The sequence below is a fragment of the Rhinatrema bivittatum genome, chromosome 5 (genome assembly GCF_901001135.1).
Source record: "Rhinatrema bivittatum chromosome 5, aRhiBiv1.1, whole genome shotgun sequence".
NCBI lineage: Eukaryota > Metazoa > Chordata > Amphibia > Gymnophiona > Rhinatrematidae > Rhinatrema > Rhinatrema bivittatum.
The window spans coordinates 317374116-317389991 of record NC_042619.1 but is presented as its reverse complement, the minus strand read 5'-3'; the positions used below and the strand labels follow the sequence as shown (position 1 = coordinate 317389991).

General features: G+C 39.9%; 1 protein-coding gene across 1 annotated transcript in view; it reads right to left on the bottom strand.

The window, feature by feature from the left end:
- Positions 1 to 15876, bottom strand: part of ARHGAP6 (Rho GTPase activating protein 6) — a 269412-nt gene that overhangs the window by 60994 nt on the left and 192542 nt on the right. Inside the window, 1 exon segment of the mRNA XM_029603281.1 lies at positions 14413 to 14592. Coding sequence (XP_029459141.1) covers positions 14413 to 14592 — 180 coding nt within the window.

The window sequence follows — 15876 nt, the reverse complement described above, 5'->3', positions numbered from 1 at the left end:
TTTGGCTAAAATAGTCTCTTTCACCTCACCTTTTAATCATGCCAGTAATCGTTTTGCCTTCCTTCCACCTTTCTTAATGTGTGGAATATATCTGGACTGTGCTTCTAGGATGGTATTTTTTTTAAGAATGTCCAAGCCTCTTGCATACTTTTTACCTTTGTAGCTGCTCCTTTCAGTTTTTTCCTATTTTTCTCATTTTATTAAAGTTTCCCTTTTAAAGGTTTAGGACTAGAAGCTGTGGATTTGCTTACTGTCCCCCTTCCAGTCAATTCAAATTTGATCATATTTTGATCACTATTGCCAAGTGGCCCCCCACAGTTACCTTTCTCACCAAATCCTGTGCTGCACTGAGAATTAGATATAAAATTGCTCCTTCTCTCATCGGTTCCTGAACCAATTGCTCCATAAAGCTCATTTATTCCATCCAGGAACTTTATCTATAGCATGTCCCGATGATACATTTACCCAGTCAATATTGGGGTAATTGAAATCTCCCATTATTACAGCACTACCAATTTGGTTAGCTTCCCTAATTTCTCTTAGCATTTCACTGTCTGTCTCACCATCTTGTCCAGGTGGATGGTAGGAACTATCACTATACTCATCCCCATCACACAAGGAATTTCTACCCATAAAGATTCAGTTGTGCATTTAGTCTCTGTCAGAAAGCTCTGTTGTTAAAGCTGGTATTTAGCAATCTGTAGTTATCTAGAGTAGTTGTGGGTGGATCCCTGGACCAGTGGCAGGTGGCCACGCCCTCGTGGGAAATCCTGAGAGGGAGCACTGGTCAGGATTAGTGTAGGAGACAGACACACACTAGTTCTTTTATTAGACAATATGGTAAACCACCAGAGGTGGCAGTAGTGAGCTGGAAACGGCCGGCTGGGCTGTAGTCCCTCAGGTATTGGAACAGCGATCCCAGGGTGGCTGAGCTGTAGAGAAACTAAGTGAGTAGGCAGTATATGCAGAGTTCTGGAACAAGTCCTTGATGGTAACACACAATAGTCTCTTAAGGCAGCCCAGGAGATGGTATGCATTAGGCCCTCGAGGAGCGAGTACCTGGACCCAGGGAAAGCTCTGAGAGATAGATGGAACTCACAATGTTGTAAGCAGCGATGACTTCTTAGCAGAAGTGGTATTCAGGAGCAAGTCCGGGATGTGGGCCCTCGAGGAGCGAGTACTGGTTCCAGATTGCGACCTGCAAAGAAAAAGAGAAAGCGAGGCCCCTGAGGAGCGGGTACCTCTAGTGAAGTCCGAGGAGGCAGAGAAGCTAGGGTTGCAGAGAGCGAATCCTATCCGCAGCGACCAGGAGGAAGCTAGGTAAGCAATCCCTTGCTAACTCATCTTGTTAGCGAAAAATATCTAGAGCTGGTGACATCATCTCAGGGGGTCGCCCCTGAGGTTCACGCCAATGCTGGTACATCAGTTGGGCCGCAAGCACGCCCTTAGGCATCTGGTCAACATAGCGGCTTGCAGCGTCGAGACCATCTGGGAACGCCAGAGGAGGACGGCCTGGTGATGCCACAGCAGCTAGCCTTCCATCAACCCCAAAGGGAGTCGCCAACGAGGTAAGGTGGGCGGAGCAGAGACGTCGAGCAGTGACGGACACAACAGTCTCATGCAGGATGTTTATCCTGTTGGACTCTATGCCATCCAGGACATAAAGCACCACATCGCCTCCCGGATGCTCCTCTCTATCATTGCGATATAATTTGTACCCCGGTATAGCACTGTCTCATTGGTTGTCCTCCTTCCACCATGTCTCTGAGATGCCAATTCTATGTTATCATTCACTGCTATACATTCTAATTCTCCCATCTTACTTCTTAGACTTCTGGCATTAGCATACAAACATTTCAAAGTGTGTTTTTTGTTTGTATTTTCATTCTGATTTTTAATTGGTAGGGATAAATTAGATTTTTTTTTTTAAGTCAGGTGAGTTTTTAGTTACAGATACTTGGACTACTTTTCTTATTATTGGAACCTCACTGTTGGGATGCCCTAATTCTAATGCAACATTAGTATCCTTTGAAGATACCTCCCTCCGAATCATGCGCTGCTGAGCGACTGTCGGCTTTCACCTTTGTTCTAGTTTAAAAGATGCTCTATCTCCTTTTCAAAAAGCGCCAGCAGTCTGGTTCCACCCTGGTTAAGGTGGAGCCCATCCCTTCAGAAAAGATTCCCCCTTCCCCAAAAGTTTCCCCAGTTCCTTACAAAACTGAATCCCTATTCCTTGCATCATCGTCTCATCCACGCAATGAGACACACTAACTTCTGTTTATTAGCTGCCTTACTGACTATTAAAAGCACAAAAGCACAAACACACAAAATAATAAAACCCAATAGTTAACTTCGCCCCAATACTTAAAATAATAATAATAATAATTCCCAAGCAAAACTTACTGATTCCTTTCAGCCACCAGCAAGGTGTTCCTCTGGATTGTGGGTTCCCTTTTAACTTGTTAGCCCCTACCCTTACAATCCCATTAACTAGCCTAGTTTTTTTGTTTTAGGACTTACACAGCATTCATAGCCAAAATAAAGTTACGCAGGAGGGGACCCCAGCACATGCTTAGGTGCGTATGTATGCCTGAGTTTCATTCATAAATCCTGGAATGCCCATGCCCTGCCCAGACCACGTCCCTTTTTCAGAAAAAATTTTTGTGCATACCGGGAAAGTCGTATGTATGCGAGTGCCTTTTTAAATCCATGCACTGTGCACCAGCCCAATTTCTGCACCGATTCCCCGGCTTTGGTGCAAACCGGGATTTGAAAATTCACCCCTAAATGAGCGCCTGCTGGCATCAGGCTGGAATGTAAGGCCTCGAGTTGATTGTCTATAGAGTTTTGCTACACTTGAGTCAGGGATCTAAGAGGGTGGGTGCCCAATTTCATGCTGCACTTAAGCATGATTCTAACAGTGAAAAAATAATCTTGTGTTCATGTCTACTGAGAGAGGGGACTGTTATAACACTTGACACTGGTCTTGGAGTGGGGAATAAGAAGACGTGAAAGATGTCTATAGTGCTTGAGATGTGGATTGTAGAAGGACCTAAGCAGGTTCTGATTAAACGGGAAGGATAAAGAAAAAGCCTAAAATGGACCATTGTTTGGTTACCACGGAAACAAAGAACATGAGAACAGATAACCAACAAGGCCAAATCTCTTCTGCTTATTTTACCTTCCTACTGCATTCGTGTAGACTATTTGTTCTCTGTCTTTACCTCTTATTCCTAGAACTAAGGCTTTCTTGTGCTTGTCCTCCTGCATTCTTAAATTCTAATACCACTTTGGCCTCCACCGCCACCTTTTCTGTTAAGTTAATTCCAAGTTCAGACCTCTCCAGTCTTGATTCATGACTTCTTGCATTAGAGCTTCCTATTGTCTAGCATTTATATCTTTGAAGTATATGAATATCTCTGTATGTGAAGCCAGTGCAACATGCACATACAGTTTGAGGCCTCTGAAGGAAAAAAACAGAAAGCCAAGACAAACATATTCTTGCTTGAAAATTAAAACATAAATTGTATATGGACCTCAAACACACACAATTCTGTACATTCTAGAATGGTCCACAATGTACTGGAGGCCCCACCTCAATTTCTGTGTTGTGAAATTGTACTGTTGGCCCTTTTAAGCATAAGCTGAACTAAAAGGCTGGAAGGGGTAGACAATGACTATCAAGAGTATGTAAGATTAGTCCCCAGTTGGACTGAAGCTTGGTAGGGATCCATTTAGCATACTGCAGTCTGGGTGGATCTTTATCCAATCCCAGAAGCAAGAATTCTCATCTAATGAGGATGTTTGTATCCACAGAGAGCCTCAGAGAGAGCTGCAGGAAGGCACTAAATGAGTGTGTGCTCAACTGCTGTCCAAGCAGTCGGGAGAGAGGACATAAGATTCTCCTCCCTTCTGAAATCACCCCACCTGTGAATTTCCTGGATCTAAAAGACAGAAGCTAGTGTGGTGAGAGCCAGAATTTTCAGCAGTGGATTGGAAGGCTTGTTCCCCTGAAGCAGAACAGGGTTGAGCAGCCTTGACCTGAACAGACTTTTAGAGCCAAATTTCCAGAATTCATTTCTTCCAAGCCTGGAAGAACGTGAGCTGTGGGTTTCTCCACAGAAGCCTGTGTGTATGTTGTCTTAAGGAGTAAAGATGTCAACTGTTATTTCAGATAACCTAAATTAGAAATGTCGGTTGCCTAAAGAAAGGAAGAGAAACAGGGACCAACTAGTTTGTTTCCACTTGAACTGAAGATATTCTATTTTTGGAATTTTGAATTAGTTGCTTTAATACAAAGACTTCTGAATTTCTAAACAGAACCGTTAACCTTGCTGGTTTAATATTTATTTGATGTATATATGTAAATTATATTTCTGCTATTTCAAAGTTCATCATATTCCTTCAATAAAATTGGGTTGCTTTATATTCTTTGGAGGTAATTTTCAAAAGGATTAATGCATTTACAATGGGCTTTTATGCACATGTGGGCTATTGAAAATTGCTACTATATTTGCTTTTGAATTTTCAATGGGTTTTACACACCTAAGGAGGTAATTTTCAAAGGAAAATTAAATGTAACAAACTATCACAGCAATTTTCAAAAGCCCATTTACCCACATTAAGATAACAACTTTCAAACTGGTGTGCAGGCACACTGGCACGTATGCATTGGCATGTGCCCAAAAGCGCAGCCATTTTATAATTTGCACACATATATGCACACGTTATAAAATAGCCTGACCATACACACCCAGTTTTAAGTGGGCCATAACTATATGTGTAAATCCTGCTTCTACTGCATAAGTCGGCGAATTTCAAAGGGGGGGGAGGGCGCATCCGTGCCAATGCCAGTTTCACCAATTTGCCCACCCAGTTAGCAGCTAGGTCCTCCAAAGCTCCCTGACGGATTAGCTTACACTCCTCCTCCCAGTTACTTCAGATCCTTAAAACTCCTCAGGTATGGCTAGTTTTTTATTTTTTTAACTTTCATTTCATCTTTAGCAAAAGTAAACATGTTTGGTTTTTTTTTTAACTTTTGCGATATGCACGCAGAGAAAGATATACGCACATCTGGGTGGCTTTTAAAATTCGGTGGGCACATGTGATCCCAACTTGTGCACATAGCTCCCGATTTTGGTCAGGCTTTTAAATGTACTTCTCAGTGCACAATGCAGGTAATTGGGCTTTTGAAAATTGCTATGAGAGTATGTTATATTTACATGAATAACTCCTTTGAAAATTACCTTTCTTATTTACGGATAAAAGCTATTGACAATGCAATGGCGCAAAGCAGTTTTCAAAAGCCCACTTTGCATGGGTAAAGTACATTTACATATGTAAAACCCGCTTTTAAGCATGTAAATGCTTTTAAAAATCAGATCCTTTGCGTTGTTTCTGTCTGTTAGAGGAGGGAAAGGTTTAGAGCACCTCCAGAGATAATCCTGGGTCTGTGCAGTCTTCAAGTGTTCCTCTTTAGTGGTGAAGGATTATGTGGTATGCAAATCAATTACGGTACCAAGTATTGGAAAAGATGGCCTTGAAACTGTATTTGTTTTTTCTCAAACCGAAAAGAACCTGCAGAGTGCTTATGTCAGACAACTCTTTTTCCCTATAGTGAGCCTCTTTCCTCAACTATCCCAATAACCTGAAATGGGGGTTACATTATTATTAATAAAGGTAGATGTTCATTTTACTTCTTGGAAGAGCTGGTGTTCCAAAAAAATGCAACTTTCAAGTTCTGAGGGAAAAAAAGTATTTATGCGTCACTTTTATTTATTTGATACTTTATTGTATATCACTTTGATTAACTGAAAAGAAAGGTGATTCATCAAATTAAATAAACTAAACTAATTCCTCTAATTGTTCTTTAAAGCATCAGGCAAGTAAAAACTATTTAAAAAAATTGCTCAGCTGGCAATTAAAGCAAACCAAATCAGTTCACTCCCGTTTTAAACTCACTTTTAGAATATTCTTTGGGAGGAGATAATTAGTGCTTTTCAATATTCTGAATGACCTTCCTGCCGTTATGAAATCTGAATAAACTGGGATCACCGCATGAGAATCCCATACAAGGAAACATGACGACACATGCACTTCCAGCAAGAACAATAAAGCAGAATTAAGATAGGAGAGGTTTATAACTAGAGGGCATGGCCCTAAAAACACATACTTTTATTCTAAAAAAAATAAAATACATATATATATATATATATAATAGTAATGATGATGATGAAAGATTTTTTTTATAAAATTTATTGGGACAAAAAATAAAAATGATGAAAACTTAGGTATAAGACCAAAGGAGGATGCAGCAAAGGCTAGAACCAAGCAAGAAAACATTGTAAGCAAGCTTGCTTAGCTTTATTTCTTTTAACATAGCTGAACTACAGCTTCAGAGAAAGAGCGAAAGGCTACGCTATTTCCATTAGCCGCACTGAAGGTCATCGATAATTTATGAACTGTAGAAAGAAAGAAATTAAACTGTCAAACGTTTAAAGAGTCCATCTGCGGGGCTGCTTCAGTACTGTTACTCCAAAAACCACATTATAAACTCTTGAGCAGCTGCCCAAAGCTCCACATGCCCCCTATGCTACGTGCCACAGCAGATATTTTTACAGCCTACAAAAAAAAAATAAAAATTGATGCATCCTTTATACTTGAAACAAGAAAACTGTCTTCGCCACTAATGAAACTCCCACTGAGTTTTCAATTGCTTAACAAAGGTTTCTATCACTCAAGATGGTACAATGCAGGGAAAACCACTCCAAACTAGGAACAAAAACATTTAAATCCCATGAGGATTTGCTTCTGTAGTTTTGCCTCGTTACTGTAAACCATGTGATAATGTGATTTACTGCTGCTCTTATTCCACAGATGCAGTTTTGCACTCTCATGTTCATTAGAGGGCTCCCTCCTTTTCTTTCACATCCCCATGTTTGGTATATGCTGTGCACCGACTCCACCTAAAGCTGCACTACCACAAGGGTGGGGACATTTTATTCTACTTATTCTCTCACACAAGACCCCTCTCTCTTGTCACACCTTCCCATTCAATTTTATTAGAAAGCCTTCGGGATTATCTCCTGTTCTTATCCCACTTGCTTTCCTTGCACACTGAACTGTAAGTGGAGCACTAATACAATTGAAAAAACAAAACAAAACAATACAATACAATACAGGATGCAGCCCAAGACACAGCAATGGGGTCCTGCTATGTTTCAAGTCATTAGGTGTTCAAAGGCACCACCGGACGTGATTCTTCATTACATCGCTTCACTGGCTGACGTTTTCCTGCCATTCTTTGTAGTACAAGTCATTTTGAAAATCAAGCCCAAAAAGCAGCTTTCACGCACAAATATGATGATTGTATTATTGAGTACACTAAATGGCTTTTAAAAAGCTGCACTGCAGGATATGAGATAACTTCCTTCAATGTTGCCTGTATTTAAAAATAAAAATCAATCCTTTTAGGCTTGGTTTTCAAAGTGACTTATGCACAGAAAACCCAGTTTCTGGCATTTTAAAAATCAACCTGGGAGGAGGGAAGGGGGGTTGTGTGAATAAAAGTATGCACAAAACATGACTTTGCACAGACTTTCACTTGCATTCATGGAAGGCATGCAAGGGGGTGGGGAGCTGAGTGCGAGGAAAGGATTTAGGCACCTACTTTTGAGTTTAGAAAGCATGGAGGTAATTTTCAAAGAGGTATGTGGGAGTTGCACATGTAAAATTAGCATATATGCACATAAGCAGCATGTAGGCATGTATATCCTATTTTATAAGCTTTAAGGGTACATGCATACTTGCAGTATCACGTGTAAATGTTAACAGGGGAAAAAAAGGGTGAAATCTGGAGTGGAGTTGGGAAGTATGTGACAAAATGCTATTTTGTAAGCAGTATATAGTACGTACATACATTGCCCTTACACTTTTACACCTAATTAAGTCACGCAATTGAAATCTTTTGTCTGGGATGTCTGGGTGAACTAGTGGGAGTTTTGGCAAATCAGTGATTTTAAGGAACTCTGCAAGTAAGTAAATGGAGAGTTCATGCATACTTTATAAAATGCCTGCCTCTGTGTTTGTCTGGATTATTATGTGTGCATTGTTATAATTATTACATATGTAAACAAGATAATTTTCAAAGGAAAATGTAAATGTAATATACTATCATAGCAATTTTCAAAAGCTCATTTACCTTTGTTAAATGCACACGGATAAATGGGCTTTTGAAAATTGCTAAGGCAGTATGTTACATTTACATTTTCCTTTGAAAATTACTCCTGGATTAAACATGTTTGTGTACTTTTGTGGCAGAAAAGTTCTATATTTTATAAACTGTACAGTTCCTGCCTCATGGGTGATAAGATAGAAACATAAATCTCCATGGGTCCACTTACGCACACAAATGGTGTACCACAGATAGTTTTGAAAGTTGGGTTCCCTGTGCGTAAATCTACACATAAGAAAGTTGTACCTGCCCCAAGTAGGGTGTAACCTTTCACATGGATGTAACCCATGAATTTTCAAAGCGAACTTACGCACATAAGTTTGCTTTGAAAATTTGGGCTAAAATCTGTGGGTAAGAAGTACCCATGGACTTTATTTCTATGTGGGCTGTTTGAAAACAACCCTCCCTGTGTATGACTGATATACAAAAGCAAGCCAAAGGCGTGCGGTGTCAGTATTCGCTACCTGTCTCGCTCCCCCTCCCTCCAAATAAGCAGAATGCCAAGTCCTAAAGAATCAATAATCTAACCAGAGTCTCCTACCTGGCAGCACAAAACACCTCTATGCCATCAAGTTGGCTCTGGTGCTAGCCACATAGCATAATGACCAAGCTGGATTGATTTTATCTCTGTTTCACTTTGATAAAAGTACCATCCCTGTTGTCAACCAGGTTAGAAACCTGGGAGTTATGGTCGACTTGGATCTTTTCTTTCGTACTCAAATTAAATCTGTGGCAAGACGTTCATTCTTTAAACTTCAATATTTACAGAGGATCAAACCTTATTTAAGTTTTGCTGAATTCTGTATGGTTGTCCAAACACTAGTTTTAGCAAATCTTGTTTAATATAATTCTGTATATTTTAGTCTTCCTGCCTCCACTTTAAAAACATTACAATTGATTCAAAAAGTCAGCTGGGCACGTACTCTCACTGATACTAATCATGCTGACTATAACACTTCTGTCTCTTCTCTAGCTGCCTGTCCAAAGTAGGATACAATTTAAGATCCTGACTCCAATACACACGGCTTTAAGTAGTGACACTTCTTTATGTATTCATTCTCTTAAGAGCATACAGGCCAACTAAGAACAAGACTGCTGGGCTGCTGCCTCTTGTAACCCCCTCTCTTGGTTTTGAAGTCCCTGATGTAGGGATCACAGCAGTTCCTAGGGCCATATTCAATATCCTACATGCACCTTTCTCTCTCCCTCTCTTTTCTCAATCTCATTGCAGTAGTAAGCCACTGGGTCCAATGCAGCTGGGAAGAGGACAAACCCTCTGGGATCCTCGGTGCTACTGGTATTCTCAATCAGTCTCTCACTTTCAATATTGCACTCTGTACTCACTGATGTAGCTCTCTCTTCAGTCGTTCTCTCCACGGAGGGAAAAAAAAAACTCAGCAATAGACAGGAGAATGGTGTTCAAAATAAAAAGGGTTTACTGAAGTTTAAATAAGAGTATCCCATATGAGGACTGCAAAAATCATCATCATCATAAGAAAAGCAAAATAATTGCTCCCAAAATCACTGCCTCCTTGTTCATTCTCAGCCTGAACCAGTGTCCTTTCTCCCAATATTGAAAAAAATAGCTTCTCATAAATGGAAAAAAACTACACTGCCAATTTTTCTTCATCACACAACTTTCTTCTGAGTCCTGCAACTTACTTGACTGTTAGGTAGGCAGGCAAACTCTAAAGGTGCTCCTGCCAAGAAGAGGGCAAGCTTCCCAAAAACAGGTTCTCTCACTGAAAATCCAGGATAATCCCTTCTGCACTGGGAGGACACAAAAATAGGATTTCTTCCTGCTATCCCCCTTTGTAGTAGGCTGGAGGCCCACCTGGGATCTCCAAACTCCAAAAAGGCAGGCAACCAAGTCTCACCAATGGCAACAGCAACTCTAACTGCAAACCAGCGTCAGGGAGAACTCATGAAAAACCCAAGAACTGACCTGAGCATGCTCAACGCCAGAATATCGAGGGGAGCACTAATCAATCCCAAATGCCGGGAGAATGGCCTTACTTGGAAAGGATCCAAAAGATGCAAAAACCTTCCAGCAGATGAAAAAGAGTAAAATATTGATAAAGGAGGTCAAAGCCACTGCTACATACCATCGGGTTGTATGGCACAAAGAATCCCGAGAATGAATGTTTACGGTCAACACACCTTCGCTGTAGAACTTCAGATGGAGCCACATTTTAACACCTTTCCAAAGCATCCAAAAACATTTTTGGCTAAAGAAGCCTTCAGACTACACCAGATTAATGGCCAATGGGTTCATTCTATCTTCAAGCTTGTTTGTAAAGGTTTCCTATGAATGATATATGGGTCCTGGATAATGTGGTATAGACATTTTAAATAAAGATCCATTGTTTGCTGCTAATATCTAGGTCAGTATATTATTTTGGGTATTGTGGTATGTACATTTAGTCAGTTCAGCATGGTGTCTTGGACATTAAAGGAGAAGCTTTTTCTATCTTTAGGATTTGAATGTAACTATGTATGTTTTACTGTATGACGCTTAGAACGATGGATAGTGAGGCTTATAAATACTTCAAATAAGTATATAAATATTCAGTTCTTTAAAGAAAGAACTTCCTGATTGCACTAAGGCAGGACTTGTTTCCTTTTTTATGAAAATTGGTCACATAGAATAGGGTTTGGAAGTCAAGCTTGGAAATATGCAGGGCAATGTGCTATCCTGCTAAGATGCTCTTGTTTCAATGACATCACCACATGATTTATTTATAAAATTGCTAGCCCACCAATCCACAGATCTCAGCAGGTTACAAACATACACAGTATTAAAATATTGAGGTGTACCATTTAAACAAAGGATAAAAACATACATACAAGGTACGCTGGCTTATTCTCAACCACAGTAGCCAAGCATGGAAGGGACCAAAAGAGAAAATTAGACTGGAACTACAGAAGAAAACAAATGTGATTTCAGAAGGTTTCTGAAGCGCAATAGGTCATTTTCTGCCTTAAGGATATCTGGGAGTTCATTGCAGCACTCTACATGTAGTCGTAACACTGGGCTAATCGTATTTTTTTTAAATTAGGGACAATCAGCAGACCTTTTGATGTGGATTGTAAGGAATAGGTGGGGCAGTAGATGACAGGAATGGGATAGGCCTTTAATAGATTTAAATATTAATGTCAGGATTTTACATCTAATAATCCAGCGAGCTCTGCTAGAGTTGGAGAGATGTGCGCATGTATAAGAGTCCCAGAGATCAAACGGGCTGCAAAGTTCTGGATGGCCTGTAAGGCCTGCAATGTAGACTGAGGTAATCCTAGGAAGCGGGAATTACAGTAGTCTGGAGACAACAGAATTAAAGCCTGTGTGACAAGAAAGAAATCAGGGGCATTTAAGAATGCTTTAAAAGTGCAGACCATTTTGGAGTTTAAAGAAACAGCTACAAACCAGTGACTGATTATGTGGGCGCAGAGAGAGTAGAATCTAGGAGGCCACCTAAATCTCAAGCTTCGGATTTGATTTAAAGGACCAATGGGTGGGGATGGAATCAATCTGTGAAAGTCCTGGTAACCAATCACTGATCTGTGAGAAACAGAGCAAAGGTTTGTCGAATGCAGCAAAAAATGTAGAAGGGAAAAACAATTATATGTCATCAGCACACAATTTGAAAGAGCTATCAAGCTGGGAGAGAATATGGCAAAGAGGGAGCAGGCAAATATTGAACAGTATAGGAGAAAGTGAGGAGCCTTGAGGGAACCCTGTAATAAGAGGTACAGTAAAGGAGGGTGAGTTGCCTGTAAACACTCACTAAGACCAGTCTGTTAGAAAAGATGAAAACCAGTAAAGGAAAGTAGGATAGTGGGGAGTTAAATTGAGGGAGGTTCCAGGTATAATCAGGAGGCTGCCACCGTGTCTAGTTTGTTCGATTTAGAGAAAACAGGTAGTTGCAGCTGATTCAACAGCAAAACATCAGAAGATAGGAGCCATGATTCAGTGATGCACAGTAGATCTAAGGAACTATCCTTGATTGGATCTACTAAATTATGGATTTTACGATGAATAGACTGAGCATCAATGAGATCAAGTGATAGTATGCCATGATCAATAAAGTATTTATGTAGAATTCGCTCCATGACTAGCAGCAAAGCCTTATGGATAGTGAAAAATGAATTGAAAGCTAAAGACCCAGGCTCATATCGCATCACATCACACATATCTCAAACTGGCTACAAGGAGAGTAATTTTATAAAGTCCGTATAAAATTAAATAATGAGGGTATAAAATACCTGCACACTTTACTAGAATTTCAAAGCAGATATACTTTGAAAATTCACTGGTTATCCCAGTACATGCGTGTGCACATTGCCCCCGAGCAGGTGTAATTTTCTGTTTGTAAGCTTATGCACATACTTTTGAAAACTGCAAGTTTGCACATAAATGCTTTCACTGCCCCAACACCACGCTCGAGAACACCTCCTGCTAGTGAGGGTAAAAGGATGTGTGAAATGGTGTTCGACACGTACAATTCCTAAATGATTTTCAAAACTCTACTTACTTGCACAGAACAGAGTAGTTTTATGCAGGCAAGTTGATGTCAAAATAAAACCCGTAACCCCTAAATGTGTAGTCACTTTGCAGCAGGGACCACATAATCATGGAGTGGATTGAAACTACTTGTTCATTCTGGGTTTACTCACTTGACTAACCAGATTAGTCATCAGGGCCTTCAAGTTCAGAGAAAAAGGTCATGATGTCTGACTTCAAGTGTATACACCAGCTAAACAAATAGTTTAAATAAACTCAGTGCTGGGCATACTGACTGGCTTTAATTCTCCTTGAAGTTCCAGAATAATTACGATAGCAAGAAAATAAATCCTGTATGTTTACCAGAGTAAGAATCTGTGGTCAAACACAAAAATACAAGTGCGATACATTTCTTTTCTACCAATATAACACATTCAGTGTAAATTCAGAAAGAGGGGTATATATCCTACAGCTGAGAAATCAATGAGACAGAATTACAAAGGCCTCTCTTATCAAAAGTTGATCAAGTTGTGTGGCGCTTGGCCAATAGCAAGTAATATCGCCGACTACAAAAGAAATCCAGTTCAGCATGTAGTGACAATCCAGTATGTATCATAAAAAAAAGGCAATCTACAGAAACATTCTGGCTTCATCAATGATGCAGTACACATTGACTAAATTCAAATAGGTTGAAATGGATCAAAAACGGACAACAGGATCAAACATGGGCAACATGTGTTTTCCATGTTTGTTTTAAAGCACATGAATAAAGCCCAACTTTTAAACCTATCCACTATGCAGTATTTAAACGCATTAAGTAGATGTGCACAGACTAATGCTAGCGTTTTATAAACTATGCAGCTCCCGTGTATTTCTGCTCTGAAAGTACACACGTTTCAGTACATACAAATATTTCACATGCAAGAAAATGCATATATTCGCTACCTGTTTTATAAACATATGCACATATATTTTAGGTGCATACAAATTTAACATGTATGCTTAATAACCCAATATATATGCGGAGGTAGGTATTTTAAAAAGTAAGCATGTATACCGTTTTCAAAATACTTGCATGTGTACTTGGAATCACCAACTCTGCCAGTTCACTCAGTCCTTCTCCAATTCACCTGGATCATTTAGCATCTTCATCCTGAACCCCCCAACAGTTCATCCAGACCTCCCACCCAAAAACTGCAGACAACAGACAAGTCCAATTTTACTTGTGCGTCACTGCATATGTGTATCTCTCTTCCAAAATAGGAAATTATCATGGGTACGTCTGAGCCCTGTGCCGGAATGCCTTAGTCTGCAACTCCCCCCCCCCCCCCCCCGCAAAAATGTACGCAAGAAACAAACTACACAAGTACTCTCAACATTTATAAAATATCATATATGCATATATATGCTACTTACGTGCACATATGCTATTTTTTTTACATGCAAAATCCTAAAAATTCACTGCATAATGAATAAGAATCAAGTGTGCACATACACATACAACTGGTACTTCAGATATGAGAAACCCATTCCCCAGAAACAAGAGAATATTTCGAGTAATAAAGTTAATTTAAAAAAATAAAACAGAAAATGAAAAAGTTGATTTTGGTGACAGGAATAATTACTTGGAGATACACAGAGCCCAAGTAATTCCTGAATGTGAGGAGCTTACACCTACCATAAAAAGGGTTTCGTAGCTCTCAATCATCTTTTGTAGAACAACGATGATGATTGTGCTTTCTTCAGCTCGCGCTGAGCTCTGGACAGAGAATTCCTTATCAGAGGACTTCTGCTTGTGCAACAGGTTTGGCCCAAATATTGTAGCCAAGTTCAGCGATGTCATTTTGTTTCCCATTACCTAATGCCAACAAAATAAAGGGAGGCACAACATGGTAAGCATTTGCTTGAGCCAGGAGAAAATCTATTACACTGCAACTGTTTTATGTAAGCGTGACCATTCAAAGGTAGACAGAATAAAGCCCGGATTTACAGGCACAGAAAGGGAGAAAATCCTCATCAGATCCCAGGAGATCTGTGTGCGGACAATCCACGAGCTCTTAAGATAAGAAAGTAAGCTGAAAGGACTTTTCCCAAAAGTGCCCTTTGTGGGTGAACTAATAATGCAGGGTTTGTATCAGCTTTCCTGAAATTAAAAACCTGTAAAAGATAGCTTAGCTTGAATAATTTACAAATAGGTTTGCTATCTATGCCAGAAAAAATAATTTTAAAATTAAAGGCACTATTTATTAAACATCATTTCCATGCAAATTTATTTATTTTATTTATTTAAGTTTTTTATATACCAACATTCAAGACGGTGGTCCCATCATGCTGGTTCACAAGAAACAGGGGTGAAACTTTACCATTTAACAAAAGTGCAGAAAAGCAGTTACATAAAACAAGGGAAAACAGTAACTTGGAATGAGAAGGGAAGTGAAGATTAGATAGTAAAATATAAGTATAAATAACATTTTGAAAGGTGGCTGTTAACGCTAATACTAGCGGAGCTTGTTGTGTGAAGGGAGATTAGATGGGGTTGGAGTTAGGAAAGGCCTGCGTGAACAGCCACGTTTTGAGTCTTATCTTGAATGTTGAGATGTTGGGTTCCATTCTAAGATCCGGGGGAATGGAGTTCCATAATGTTGGACCGGCTGTGGAGAATGCCCGATCTCTAAGCGTGATGTGTCTGGTAGTCTTGGCTGGAGGTACTTGAAGTGATCCTTTGTAAGCATCTCTTGTCGGTCTTGTGGAATGGTGTAATCGGAGGGGAATATGGAGATCGATTGGGGCTAATTGATGGATGTTTTTGAAAATGGTGAGAATGGCCTTGTAGATTATTCTGAAGTGGATGGGCAGCCAATGGAGGTCCATCAAGATAGGTGTTATGTGTTCTCTTCTCCTGGTGTTGGTGAGTATACGGGCGGAGGCATTTTGTACCATTTGTAATGGTTTGGTGTGTGATGAAGGGAGACCAAGCATGATGGTGTTGCAATAGTCCAGCTTTGCGAAAATGATTGATTGTAGGATCGTTCTGAAGTCATGTGTGTGGAAGAGAGGTCGTATTCTTTTCAGCACTTGGAGCTTGTAAAAGCAGTCTCTGGTGGTTTTGTTGATGTTAGCTTTCAGATTTAGGTGATTGTCA